Source organism: Chrysochloris asiatica, unplaced genomic scaffold (assembly GCF_000296735.1).
Source record: "Chrysochloris asiatica unplaced genomic scaffold, ChrAsi1.0 scaffold00003, whole genome shotgun sequence".
NCBI classification, from domain to species: Eukaryota; Metazoa; Chordata; class Mammalia; order Afrosoricida; family Chrysochloridae; genus Chrysochloris; species Chrysochloris asiatica.
In genome coordinates, this window is record NW_006408521.1 from 43,624,395 (window position 1) to 43,638,843 (window position 14,449).

At 49.7% G+C, this 14,449-nt stretch overlaps 1 protein-coding gene across 1 annotated transcript in view; it reads right to left on the minus strand.

Moving 5' to 3' along the window:
• Positions 1 to 2,771: 2,771 nt before the first annotated feature.
• The window catches only part of AFAP1L2 (actin filament associated protein 1-like 2), a 50,288-nt gene continuing 38,610 nt past the window's right edge, over positions 2,772 to 14,449 (minus strand). The window contains exons 10-19 of the mRNA XM_006831489.1: positions 13,666 to 13,770; positions 11,608 to 11,819; positions 9,741 to 9,886; positions 9,054 to 9,165; positions 8,017 to 8,256; positions 7,776 to 7,923; positions 7,412 to 7,567; positions 4,651 to 4,844; positions 4,431 to 4,553; positions 2,772 to 2,798 (exon numbers count right to left, since the gene is read on the minus strand). Of these exons, the coding sequence (XP_006831552.1) occupies positions 2,772 to 2,798; positions 4,431 to 4,553; positions 4,651 to 4,844; positions 7,412 to 7,567; positions 7,776 to 7,923; positions 8,017 to 8,256; positions 9,054 to 9,165; positions 9,741 to 9,886; positions 11,608 to 11,819; positions 13,666 to 13,770 (1,463 nt within the window). The remainder of the gene's footprint in view (positions 2,799 to 4,430; positions 4,554 to 4,650; positions 4,845 to 7,411; positions 7,568 to 7,775; positions 7,924 to 8,016; positions 8,257 to 9,053; positions 9,166 to 9,740; positions 9,887 to 11,607; positions 11,820 to 13,665; positions 13,771 to 14,449) is intronic.

A 14,449-nucleotide genomic window follows, 5' to 3' on the forward strand; every position in this document is an offset into this window, starting at 1 on the left:
AATGAACCACAAGGTCGTTGGATCAAACTCACCAGCTGCTGAGTCCCACTGACTTGATGATACTTAATAATAGTCATTACATGCTGTTGTTAAGGTGCCATTGAGTCAGTACTGACTCATATTGACCTTATGCACAGCAGAACGAAACACTGCCCGATCCTGGACCAACCTGACAATTGTTGCTACACTTGAGCCCAGTGATGCTGCCACTTGGCCAATCCATCTTGCTGGGGGTCTTCCTCTTTTTCTCTGACCCTCCTAACAATATGTCTGAAGTATGAGAGACTCTGGCTGCACTTCTTCCAATACATAGTGTAGGCAAAAACATCAGCAACAAAACCTATGGATCTGATAGCTTATGTCATAAAGGTTTTAGCTAGTTCGTAAGAGCTGAGGTCCAGGCCAGCTCTGCTTTGTACTTGAACCTTTCTTTAGAGTCCTAATTATGACAGAGGAAGTTCCTAGCTTGCTGCTCAATCAGCCCAAACCCTTTTCCTGTTAGTGGTACAAGCAGGACCATTTCATTTCTTCTTTTGAAGCTTTCTATTAATACTTTCCCCCGTTGTTTTGTATTGTCTGGGACTTCCAGAATAATGTTCTTAAGAGTGGAAATAGCAAGGGTCCAGATCTGCTTCTCGACTCAAAGGAACTTTTCAATCCCTGCATGTTGTTTTCTGTAGATTATTTCATTGAGTTAAGAATGTTTACTTCATGCTTCCTTGTTTAGTGTGAGTGTTGAGGTCTTTTTGGTGCTTTTTCTGCCTTCTTCATAGGTGCTGACTTTTCGCCATTAATCTGATAAATTCCCATGGATGTATATTTTAGGTGCTGACCCACCTTTTGCATTTTCTGCATAAACTCTCATTTGGTCATGATGCATTATTTTTTAGATACAATGATTTGATTTGCTAATATTTTATGTCTAAAATGACATTTGGATTTGGGGTTCAGAGCTATGGAATGTTAATTCTTCAAACAGCTTGTATTCATAGTATCTTCTTGTAATTTAGACAGTCTTGTGTACTCAAGTCTTCCTTTTTGGTTCTGACGTTTTTTACAATAAATACATTTATGCTGTAACTTCATTAGTTACTGTTGGGCAGCCTTCTAAGCACTGATGATTTTCTTTGGCCCAAGAATTATTCAGGAGTGTGTGTTCAATGTGCTCCCTGAGTACTGATTTTCAATTGCTTGTATATAATCAATTTTTGCAGACGTCTCCTTGTTTGTTTGATACATTAATTATTCCACTCTCAAATCCTCTTTTCAGTCTGTCTGTAAAACTTACCAGTATGGTACTGCGGGCTAATGCACTGGACTGCAAGGTCGGCGGTTCAAGCTCACCAGCAGCTCCTCAGAAACTCTATACAGGGTCGCCATGAGTAGGAACTGACTCAACAGTACTTAAATAATGCAACTTACTGGGGTTCTGGTGTGGGGCTGTTAGTACTGGACAGCTAATCATGAGGTCAGGTCAGTGGGTCAGACCCACTAACTGCTCCTTGGAAACCCTATACAGGGTCTCTATGAGTCAGATCTTAGTAACAACAACATGCAACTTACCAAGGTGTAGTGGTTGAACTACTGAGCAGAAGGTCAGCAGTTTGAACCCCCCAGCCACTCTGGTGGAGGGCAGCTGTGCTTTATCCTACAGGGTCACTACATGTCCGAATCAGCCCGGCAGCAATGGGTTTGATTGATGCTACTTACCTGTGACTGAAGGAAGCTTAGAAGTCAGGGCCTCTAGGGTTCCACATTGTAGTTCTGCCAGATTTTTGTACACATTGAAGTTGTACATATTCCATGAAATACGAGGAAAACCAAAAACACAATGAACATTTTATTTATATATATATATTAAAAAAAATCAAACTCACCACTTGGTAAAGAGGCATCGAATGTTTAGGACTAAAGAAAGAAATGCCCTGCAATGGATGAGAAAGACAGACTCAGAATTTACCTCAGAGACTTTTGATTGAGGCAGAGGTGGTAGGCAAAATGCTTCAACCTGTGCTAGACAACAGCATCAGTGCCATCTGTGAAGAGGAGGGAGATCCTCTTAATCACACTGTACCCCGTTTTCTCTGGAAGGAGCCTGGGTATTAAACATGCAACAAGAGCAATCTATTAATAACTCTTTCCTTACAGGCAGCCTGGCCTTGGGACTGCAACTGGTCAATGCAGGTCAGCTTACTCTGTGGTAACATCAAATGTCAGTTAGACATTTTTCATTCCTCTAAATTAGAGAATTAAAAAATTCTATACAATACAACATCACATAATATATATATCTAGAAGTAGTTGATTCAGGCCTTCCCTGGCAGGGACAGTGCCTCAGTGTGGTTCCAAAAAGAATGTTGTAGATGATGGTTGTTGGGTCTGGAAGTCAAGGGTGGTTTAAGCCTCAATGTTGCTAAGTAATTGGGTGTAAGAGATGATGTCAGGAGTTTTGTCTTCTCAGTGAGAAAGCCACAAGGACCTTGATTGATGTCTCTTCCACTGGAGTCTCAAGGTCAGAAAGTTTCCACAACTTAAAGATCGTGATAAAACACTTGATGAGAAGTTCACAGAAGCAGCACAACAGTGTTCCTGTGTCCATCCAGGAGACCTGAGTCTCTGAAGAAGGGACCAAGCCTCCGCTGAGCCAAAGCTCTCCATTCATGGTACCCAGTTCTCATGTTTTCAGAGAGTTGCTGCTTTAAGATTGTGAGGAAGCAGGATTGTCACCACGGTCCATAACGATGTGATAGTCCTTAGATGAAAGTTATTTCCTAACTTGCTCCTTTCTTCTCCCATTCCTGGTACCATTCAAATGCCATCACCCCCCCCCCAAAAGAAAAAGAAAATTATTCCACTGTAGCAACCTTTATATGTATTTTAAAAAGTGTACACACACAGGTATGCCGCATATACAGGTATGCGTTGCTTAACGCCCACGATCCATACTGTGAAGTTGGACATTTTGTGATTTGGACACATGGCCCAGGCAGCTCAGGCTCCAGATGCCTCAGGTGAGCAGTTGGCCAAGTCCCACCCAGTTGTCACTGGCCTCTCTGCTAGGCCAGGGCCCCCATACCTTTCCATCGGTACCCTACAGCACCACAACTGGTTAATGTGGGGTCTAGAGACCCTGTGAGTGCTGTGGAAGCTGAGAGGGACTGGGAGTGTGGGCCCGGGACTCCATCACCGCAGAGTTTGTGGCTTCTGGGAAGACAGTGGGTTACTCTGCAGGATAAGGGTGTTGTAGCATCCTGACCCTCAGACATACATGTGGTCGGAAGTTGCCCGTTAAGCAAACACATACCTGTATATATAGACATTTCAGACATAGAAGCAGCAAGGCATAGAGATGCAAATACGTCCCAATCCCTGGGCCAACCCTGCGCAGAGCACTTACTAGGACAGGGGTGGGGATTTCGCCATATATAAGCCCTCCCACTCACGTGGTCTGGCCCTGCCAAGGTAACCGGAGGCAGGACTTGAAATTCAGTAAGGCTAGGAGCTGTTTTTCATAGCAGCATACATTTATATGCAGTGATATTACAAATATCCAAATGGCCCTTGGCAGGAAAAAAAAGGTTCCCTACCGCTGTATTAAGGAGCTCTAGTAGCGTAGTGGTTACGAATTGGGCTGCTAACCTCAAGGTCGGCATCTTGAAACTATCAGCTGTTCCGCGGGAGAAAGATGAGGCTTTCTGCTCCTGTAAAGATTTGCAGCCTCGGAAACCCTGTACAGGGTCACTATGACTCCACGGTACTTAACAACCGCTGTATTGGGGCTACGGATTCATGCACTGAATTACAAAGTCAGTTTGAATCACAAGGTCAGTGGTTCAAACTCAACAGCCACTCCTTGGAGACCCTATACAGGGTCACCATGAGTCAGAACCGACTCAACGGCACTGAACAACCCGTGTTAGGAGATTCGGAGGCTATGGCGCAGTGAAGGAGTTAGCTAGGCCTATGCGCCAAGTTCCATTGTAGACTTTAGTGATCAGAAAGGGCATAGGGAACAGAGTTTGGCAAAACACAGACAGTTCTGGGCGTGTTCTTTCTCATACATGTGATGGATTAATAACACTTGTTGTGTGGCCCTTGACGGAAAATCCTAATGAATAGCATCCATCCCTGGATCAACTCCTAGCTGGCTGGGCGACCTAGGGCAAATCACGCCACCTGTCGGAGTTTTTCTTTAGTGGCAGAAGTCCTTTAGAACCACTGACCTTTGATTTGAAAACTACTCAGTCACAGTCCGCCCTGTCCCTGGACTTCCACCCCCAGGAGTCTACTGATGGAGTGGTTGGTGGTCAAGTTGACATGTTCTCATAAGAACACTTGAACCAGGTGCTGAAGACAGAACCAAAGACTGAGCCACTGGCTGTTTTGGTGAGAGGGGGTTCCTCAGGGCACGCGCCAGAGTGACAGCTTACCTTGGCTTTCTGGAGGACAGTGCCTTTGCCTGTGACCATGACCGATAGAGGCCTGTTCTTGAGTGCTGTGGCCGAGTTGACTGGAGTACAGTCTGGGACTGGTGTGGGGACGGCAGCTTTGGGCTGTCACAGGAGAGTGAAGGTTGAGTCAAAGGAGGTTGAAGGAGACACCACCCACCTCCCCCAACCCTCCCAAGAGGGTCCTGGGTCCCACACTCACTCGGGGGTTCGCACACTCCAGGTGGGTGGTGTCCACGGTAGTGCCCAGGGTCACGGGCCCTGCCTCGGCCTTCTTGAGATTGTCCTTCACCTCCACGATGGTGAGCTCCAGGTCCACGCGCCGGCTCTCTCTCATCTTGCATTCCTCGTCCATCTCCTTGAGTTTCTGCTCCAGGCTGGCCAGGACTCCCTTGTCTGTGGGGAGAAGTCAGCCCCTGCAGGACGGCCAGCAAACTCTGCTAGGAGGGAGCACGGCCCCCCGGCCCTCAGAGTTAGGGCAGCCTCGAGTCCCCAGTCCTGTGTTCACATTCTGCAAAGGCTGAGGAAATCTCCGAAGAAAAGACGTCTGCCTTTCACAAGAAGGCACCAGTGTGCAACAGGGCTTCAAACCAGTTCAACCAGAGCCAACAGAGTGAAACTGGAACAGACCCAAATCTGTTAAATATGCCAGGATTGAGTATTGAGTGACAAAGAATGATAACTGGAACAGGAAAATGGATGGTTGAAGCCCTGGCATGGGAGACTCAGAAGCAGCATAATGAGCCCTGTCAGGAAGCTGACACAGGAGCTGGATTTCTGCCAAGCCTGTGGAGAGTGACATACATTCAGAGCAGTGAGGTGGGCTGCCATCTTTGGGCATTGTTTCCAACTCTTCTGGTCGAGATACAGTTACTATACAACATACTGCCCTTGTTTTCTAAGACATCAACCTGTCTGTTTTCCTGTTCTGGTTATCATTTGGTACACCCACATTTTACAAATTCAGGTTCCATTCTGATTTCTCTTTGTCAGCCATGACTGACCCTGAAAGAACCGGTTCGAAGTTGTGATCTGAAGAGTTCTCAGAGGCTCTTCGCAGTTTTGATACCTGCTATTTTTACAGACATGCAGGAGGAGGAGAGAGACATGTTAATGATTGATGGAGGATACTGGGCTGTTCCAACACACCCTCCAAACATCCTTCAATCTCAGAACCCTCAGGCCAAAGACAGCAATGTTTTCTCAGGATTCCACAGAAGCACGGAGAAATGAAGTCCTATAGGACACAGTTCTAAGCATGAGTCCACTGAGGAAAAAATGTGCCAGTGATGTGTTTGGGAATTGGAGTAAAAAAAAACCACAAAAATACCCAAGATACAATTGAAATTTAACAGTCAATATTAGTAGTAGACCACTCCTTGGAAACCCTGTACAAGGTTGCTATGAGTTGGAAACAACTTGATGGCACTTAACAACAATCAATACTGCAGAGTCATTTTCTTAGGATCTTACTAGCCTATGAGAATGAACTATATAGTGAAAGCTCGCTCTGTTTCCCAGATCCACAGAGGAGAGATGGCTAGAACCTGTGGCTCCTCCTCACAGCCTCAGCTCAGTGCTCTGGGGCCGAGATGAGCTTTGATCAAACTCAGCCACATATACGGCAGCACTCTCGTCTTGGCTGGATGGAAGAAGTGCAGCTGTAACCTCGTTAACCACTGGTCAAGGACTAAGCACATCCAAGACACCTCACTGAACCCTCAAACCAACAAGCTGATTCCGACTCACAGAGGAGAGTTGTCTCATAGGATTCCCACAGCTATAAATCTTTCCGGGAGCAGACAGCCTCATCTTTCACCTGCAGAGGGGCTGGCTGATTTAAATGGCCGACCTTTTGATTCACAGCTAAGCTCTTTCAACACGGTGCCACCTGGAAGACTCCTCTCAAAAGCAGCAGCACAAATTCATCAAGACAGAAAGTGGTTGTGTTGGGATAGGTGGAACGGATGGCTATGGAATTTCAGAATAGTGAAGAAACTTCTTAAATCATGGTGGGGTGATGACTGTTTGACTTTGAATCATCTAAAATCAGTTGAATTTATATACGTTAAGTGGGTGAGTCCTGGTATGGTTCTGTAGGATCAGCGCTGGTCTGATAACAAGTTTGAGGGTTCAAACCTACCAGCTGCTCCTCAGAAACAGAATTGCTATGAGTCAGAATCAACTCCAAGGCACTTAACAACTCTGCTGTTATAAAGGAGCTCTGCTGGAGTCATGGATTACTTGTTGGGTTGCTAACTGCAAGGTCAGCAGTTCGAATCCACCAGCTGATCCTTAGGAGAAAGGTAGGGCTTTCTGCTCAGGTAAAGATTGACTGCCTTGGAAACTGAATACAAGGACATTATGAGTCAGAAAAAGAACACCTGTACCCCTGACCACCTTCTCTGTCCTAAGCTTACCCCGAATCCGCTGGGTTGACTCCTTACACCTGTTGTTATTGCAACTCTGCAGTTTACTTATAACTGAGGAGGACAGGTGACTCTCAAAACGAAGTTAAATGCTACAGAATATTCTATAAGAGAAGATGCTAGGAACCAGCTGTCTCATGATGGGGGGGCCGGGGGTGGGTGGTGTTGGGAAGGGAATCTAGAAAGATTTCTTTGCATAAATCAGCAAAGACTAGAAATGTAGGGTGTGGTTTACACAAGAAAGGGCCTGGCAACTCCAGTCGGCTGACTCAAACCACAGGTCGGCAGTTCAAACCCACCAGCTGCTCCTTGGAAACCTATTTATACAGGGTCGTTATGAGTCGGAACCTACTCAACAGCACTTAACAGTGAAATTCAGTGAAAGTCTAAACATTTTTAAAAACGTCTTCTTTAACCAGCGATTTTTTGTTGATTTGCACTACCTCCGACCCCGTTGCCATCAGTCTGGGGATTCTCAGTACAGGAGAATGACCCCACAAATAGGGCCTGTGGGAGGCTGGTGGGAGACCTCACCTGTACACTTTAAGAGGGTCTCTTTCAGCTCTCGTTTGTCTTTCCGAAGCTGCGCCAGGTGTCCCCGGATTTCCTCCCTCTCCTTTTCCAGCCTCTCCTTCTCCTCTGTGTACCGCTTCACCTCGGCTGCTGTTCGATTCTTGCCGAGTTTGACCTCTGTAGACTCAGCAGAGAGTCCCTAAGTCAGCAAGGCTGGTACACCAAGGCCGTCCCCACCCCAGCTCCCAGGCTCAGCCCTGGCCCACAGACAGGAAGGGAAGCTGGACCCCACCTCTGCTGAGTGGCCTGGAGCCAGTCCCTTCATCTCTCTGAGCCTCCCTGTGCGTCTCTGTGAGAATGACGTCCCCTGGTCGCTGACAGGCACCTGCACTGGTGGCCGCCCGCAGCCTGTCCTTGCCGGTGGAGCTCAGGGACACTGTGTCTGGGAAGGAGATCTGCCGCTGTTCCGTCTGGATTTTGATGGTGGCGATTCTCAGGGAGGGCTCCTCGGGCTCTGGACTCTCCTGCCTCTGCTGGGGGGAGAGAGTGAACACAGCTCAGCCTCGGCACCTCGGAAGGCCGGACCCAGCCTGTACCTGGGGGGGTGGGGAGGGGGCTGCCCATACTTGCTCTGCAGGGCTCTCTTCTGCCTTTACAGGGGGCTCATCTGGAGTGGGCCCTGGGTCTGCAGGGACGGCCTGGGGCAGGTCATCCAGACTGGACACAGTTGGGGACAAGGCCTGGGTGTGGCCCCACGTGGGTGTGTGAAGGAAGGACTTGATGGGTGTGAGGTCCAGGTACACCCGGTCAGGCTCGCTGGCACTCGGAGCATCGGGGCCCAGAGTGTCTTCTTCAGCGGGGTCTCCCTGCAGAGACAAGATGTGACTTCCCCATCACTCCATCCTGGAGTCCAAAGCGGCCTTCCTCCTGGGGGCCCTATGCTGAGCTGGAAGGCCTAGGTTCACAAGCTGGTAACTAAGTCATCTGTGAGGAGAAGGCTAGGCCCTCCCTTTGAGGTAGCTTTTCAGATGAATGGAGATAGTAGCAATTTGCGGTCAGCACTGGACTGCTATCCACAAGGTCACCAGTTCAAACTCACCAGCTCCTCGAAAATCATATACAGGGTCACTCTGAGTAGGAACAACAGTCAGTGTGGTACTGTAGGATAAACACTTGTCTGCTAACCTCAAGGTCTGCAGTTCAAACCCACCAGCTGTCCCTAGGAAACCCTATACAGGGTCGCTATGAGTCAGAACCAACTCAACAGCACTTAACAACAACCATCAGTGTGAAGATACCACTTCAACTATCAGCATGATCTCTGTTCCCCAAACTCACAGCACAGCACAGCCTATGACACAGACATTCCCTCTACAGTTTTACAATGATCGCTCTGAAGGTGAACTCAAAGCCACTCAGCTTGTTACTGTTATATACCATCAAGTTGGTTCTGACCTGTATAGGGCTTCTGAGGAGCTGCTGGTGAGCTTGAACCATCGACCTTGTGGTTCAAAATCAAACCAACCTTGCAGTCCAGCGCATTAATCCACAGCACCACTCAGGACTCCCCTGAAGTTAAGCTCAGAGCCACCTAGCTTAGGGACAAACTAATGGTGTCTGGTGTTGAGGTAGGTGTGAGGAGGAAGATGGGGCACCCGCTTACCGCTGCCGTCAGCTCTGACATCTCCACGTCGTCGTATAGCTCCTCCTGCTGGTCCTGACGAGGCAGACCGTCAATGTACGCGTTGGGCTCGGAGAACTTTCTCTGCATCAATCTGTGAGACCCAAGAGTGAAGGATTTAGGAGAGGATGGGAAACCGTATCTGAGAACAGTGAGGTTGCAACAAAGGCTGGTGGCTATAGTGGAGACCCCAGAACTGACACCTACATCCAGTTGTAAAGCCAGCTCGTTTACAGGGGGGACCTCCACCCTCCCCTCGTGCCTTCGTAGCAGAACCCCTGGCTCCAGATTTCTCTCCAGAAAATAAACTCTTTTCTGATCCCCCTCAGTGTGGGGACTCCTCCCAACAAACATAGTGTCTTCTCATTCCATCCTCACAGTAAGAAGGGGCACAGTATTCTCCCCAGTTTGTGTATGAGGAAATGGGTTTCATTTCATCAGCAGGGCCAGCTTCCACCACCCTGACCCTAGAACACTGCTCCCCGAGGAAGCAGAAACAGCAGTCTCCCTATGGTGGAGTGTGTGAGGGTCCCTGGGGAGGTCAGGAAAACTTGGAGGGTGCTGGGGTGTGAAGACAGCTCCTAGCTGGGCCTCCCTGCTGCCCATTTCTGTGGGTACCAGTCAGAATGGGAATGAGTGGGCACAAAGCAGAAGCCCCTGGACACTTACAGGAGAGACTTTCTGGCTGCAGTCACAATACAGGAGACCCTGTCGGCATCCACGTAGTCGTAGGTGAACTCTTCGGGGTCGGTCTTAGAGCCTGACTCAGAGAGCAGGAGGCCCAGCCAGTGACCCATTTCCTCGGAAGACTTGGCCTGCGGGGAGAACCAAGAGGTATGTCCCTGCACCTCCCCTGCTCTCATTTTACCAACCTGGTCCACTCTTTACACTGACCCTAGCTGCCACCTCAGTGACACTGGACCTTTGTCCTGGGTGTCACAAGCAACTGATAAATATGTGTCCAGAAGGCTAGGAACTGTTACAATCACACACATTTCTGGGTGGGCACCTCTATTTTATGAGCGACCACCCTGCTCCATCCATACATGCAAGGCTACCGGGATCCCAGTTAAAACAATTCAAATGTACTTTCGTTTTTATGGCTCTGATAAAGTCACAGTGTCTTTGATACCATACCAGATCAACCAGCTCTGACAAACTCAGAACTCAATCCCAAAGAATTTGGTGCTTGGTTTTATCCCCCAGGCATCAATGCATTAGAAACCAGTAAGTGCACTAGGTGGTGGTGGTTATGTGCCGTGGAGTTGGAACCGACTCATAGCGACCCTGTACAGGGTTTCTGAGGCTGTAAATCTTTACGGGAGTAGAAAGCCTCATCTTTCTCCCACGGAACAAATGGTAGTTTGGAATTGCTGACCCTGTGGTTCACAGCCCAATTCATAACCACTATGCTACCAGAGTGCACTGAGTACTTGTATTAAAATGACATCATCTGCCAGGGACGGCTGGACAGTCTAGAGATACTGAAAGACCATTGTCGTGAGGAAAGAGCTTCCACCAAACGGAGTGATAGGTGGCAAGTCTGGCATTTAGCTGACTTCCTTTTCCCAACTTATTCTGAACTAGATTTCTCAACACAGCTGCCATAGGGCACGTCTACTTCTAACTGCCACCATCTCTGGCCTGGGTAGACTCATGGCTTCCTAGTGGGACTCATGTGCCTCTTTTTGCCACCCTCCCATGAAGCACTGTGCTCCCCTTGCTCTTAGGACTAGGCCCTAACTCTCCCCTCCCCAACCTTCTCCACACCTTCCAGATTCACAGCATCTCCACTTCTTTCCAACAATGGCAATTAAGTAACTGGGTAACCCAATGATTCAATTACCCTCACCTTCATACTAGAAGGTAAGTTCCATGAAAGCAGGAGTTGCATCTGTTTTGTTCTAACATACTGCTGCATTCAGGAAGACTGAATACTGAATGGATGGATAAAGACAAGCGGGCTGAGGGCCTGAAGTGACTGCAATGAACCTTTTTTTCCTCACCGCCAGAGGGCAGCATTGAAGCATTAATTCACATGAGGACCCTTGGCTAACCTGGCGGGGTAAGGGGTTAGTGTGTCACACAAGGCTCCAATCTGCCACAAGTCCATGCAGGGCAATGCCATTTCTTATTTTTGTCAGTGTAACATCACATATCACATGGGTGGGGAACAGGAGAAATGCAATTGTATCACAAACCTAATTCCACCTGACAAACTCTCACAGGCATCATTTCTATCTGCTGGGCAGTGAGGGTCCTTTCTGGCCCTAATTTCTCCATCAGCCTCTCTCAGGGAGTTAGAAACAACCCCCAGCCCCAGATGCAGAAGGAAAGTTCACTGTCCCTCCCCTAGAGCCAGCTACCTGAGGTTAGAAAGGGATAGACATTCTTTTCAATGCAAACAATCTCTGGTCAAAGCAAGTAAACGGCAGAAGTTAACCAGTTACACTGTTGCCCTTGGCCGTCCTCTGGGCGTCAGCCGTTCCCCCACTCCCCTGCAGTTCCACCCAGAAGTCCCCCAGGATGGCAGTACCTCCAGTTTGACCAGCTCTTCCCCGTTGTGGAGGATTCGGAAGGAATAGAGATGGTCTGGGCTAGGGTCTGGGACCACCTCACAGCCCACCAGACAGAGGGGCTGCTGGGCGGCCTTGCTCCGGTTGCGGTCATGGTAGAAGTGCAGATGACTGTCCTTGATGGAGCACCAGCGTGGTCTCCGCTGGCTGTTGACCAGAACGTTCAGGTAACCTGCAGAGAGGGGGCTGACGATGTCCAGGCTGACACTCCAGTGCCTCCCGAAGACCCCCAAGAATCTCAGAGTGCACGTGTTCCTCGTGGCAGCTACAGGACCCTTGGAAGACAGCTGCCCAGCTTTGCTGGTTTTAGAACAAGGGTGTCCAGAGAGAGAAGAGTGGGGCTCTGATTAGGTGGGCCCCCATGGGAATATAGGATGGGACTCCGCAACTCATGGTCACTGAGGAAGCCACCGCGTCCGAGGCTCCATGGTGTTTCCTCGGCCCCCAAGTCTGTTCCAGGTTACCACTCCAACTCTTCCTCCTTCCTCCTCCAGCCTCTGCTGGACTGGGGGTCTCCCTGGCCCTGTCTCCATGTCAGCCACCCCAAGAGAGACTGGAGCTTCTCCAGGCCCGGGGTCTCCACCTGGAACCCCTCCCCCAGAAGCCTGCTTTGTCTGTGTGCAGGCTGCCGGCAGTGGGCTGCCCCTAACCATCGGTCACTGCTCTCAGATGGTTCAGGGGTCATCTCCCCAGGAAACACGTTGTGGTCTCTAGTAGATGTGTCGTGTGCCCAGTGCAGCACTTGTCCCTGGAGCCCCCACCCCATGTGCAGTGGGCCCCTCATCCTCCTAGGGAGTGGGTACATCCTCCACCCCGAGGGACCAGCAGTGTTCCCATGAATCTGCAGCCAGGATGAACTAGTCCCAGGCCACAGGCTGAACACGCACGGCCACTACCCCCCCTCCGCCCCCCCAGGGATGGCCACGTTCTCAGAGCCACTTTGACATCACATCACTGCAGCAAAGTGGAACAAGGGAGAGACCAGGCCCCAGAGATGGCTCTTCCAGGTTCCACGCCATCACCATTCTGAGGACCCATGGGAACTCTGCATCAAGAGAGACTGGGAGCCCAGATCCCATGCATGGAGTCCTGGGAAGCAGAGAGTTTGTTTGCCAACCCCAATGCCACAGGGGACAGGAACATGCTGAGTAGACATCCAGCAGTAACCCAGCCACAGATCTCCAACAGAGACCAGGCCCTGATGCCAAGCACAGTGCCCTCTGAGGCCACAGGGCTGGCAAACACACGAGGCTCCACTGCTGCCTTTAGGACCACCCTGCCAGCCTCACAAAACAACCTAAGTGGGATTCAGGAACCAGCAGAGATGAGACATGCATTCCATGAGGAAGAAGAGGCTGGAGGTGGACAGTAATGGTCTTCAGCCTCTAGTAGGGAGGCCCAGCTGGGAGCCGGGACCTGGGTTAGCCCCTAATGCCAGAACATTTTCTGGGAAAGGTCCATCTCCTCTCCTGGCTTCTGTTTCCTCAAGAATATCTCGAAGGCTGCCCCCTCGATACTAGCAACGTGGCCCTTTTCACTGGCCTCACCTGTCCCCATCTCAGAACTTCTCTCCTGCCCATGGCACCATCCCAGCTTGCGCTTCAAGACTCAGGCGCAGAGAGCCACCCTTCTCCACAGAGCCGCCTCTGGCGGCAGAGCAGGAAAGCGCCCGTTCTGTCCCTGAGTTCTTGTCACTATGAGGAAGGCACAGGGTGTGGGTCTGATAGAAAGGCACCAGCTCTAGGAGGCTGTGAGCTCTCAGACTGTGCTCTCCATCAACACTGCCCAAGATGAACACAACTTTACAAAACCTATCAGGAGGGGACTGGTCAGTGGTTCTTAACTTCCACAAGGATGAAGCGCTGCAGCACAGAAGGGTCTGCTGAGGCTCTGAGAACCAGCAGCAGGGAAGAAAGCCATGGCTGAGGGTCCTTAGAGAGGTTTACAGCAAGACCAAGACCCAAACCTTCTGCCCTACTACCAAAGCTCGCCTCCCAGCAGGTAGCTCCAATCCTTACTGAGCGTCTCCAGGGGCCTCTCCTGAGGTTCCAGCGAAGTGGACTTCTTCCTGCCCAGGCTCATTAGGTTGCTCAGTCTGAGGCCAGCAGAATATTTCTTCTTGACTGTCAAGGGGGAGATACCGTCAGCATTGATTGCATGCAGCCTACCAACCTGTCCTTGCCGGGAAATTAATGAAGGTAGCAAACGTCCTCTCACACTACCTGCCCCTACATGTGTGTGTGCGTCTGTCTGCAGGTCTCACCCAAGTTCCACGGGCCAGAGCCAGCTGTCTCTCAAGCACACACTCCCGAGAGGCACAGATATCTTTTGCAGAATATTTAAGCACCTAAGAATCTTTACAAATTGTCTTGGTTAACAATTCCAAAGGGGAGTAGCAAATGAGAAATCAAAGTATATTCTGTCTCCAGCATTTTGTGACATGTGATTTCAATTTGGCCACTTCTCCCTTTTTCCTGGTTCTATCAGTTACAGGGAGCCCTGTGTGGTGCTGTGGGTTAATGCCCTGGACTACAAAGTCGGTTTGAACTGCAAGGCCAGTGGTACAATCTCACCAGCTGCTCCTCAGAAACCCTTTTACTGGGTCGCTATGGGTTGGAACTGACTCGACTTAACAACAAAATCCGCTATAGGGATTCTGGAATGGGACACATGGTTAATGCTCTCAGCTGTTAACTGGAAAGTTGGAGATTCAAGTTCACCCGGAGGCACCTCAGAGGAAAGGCATGGCGATCTACCGGAAATCCGACACTGAAAACCGGTGGAGCAGAGTTGTCCTCTGAC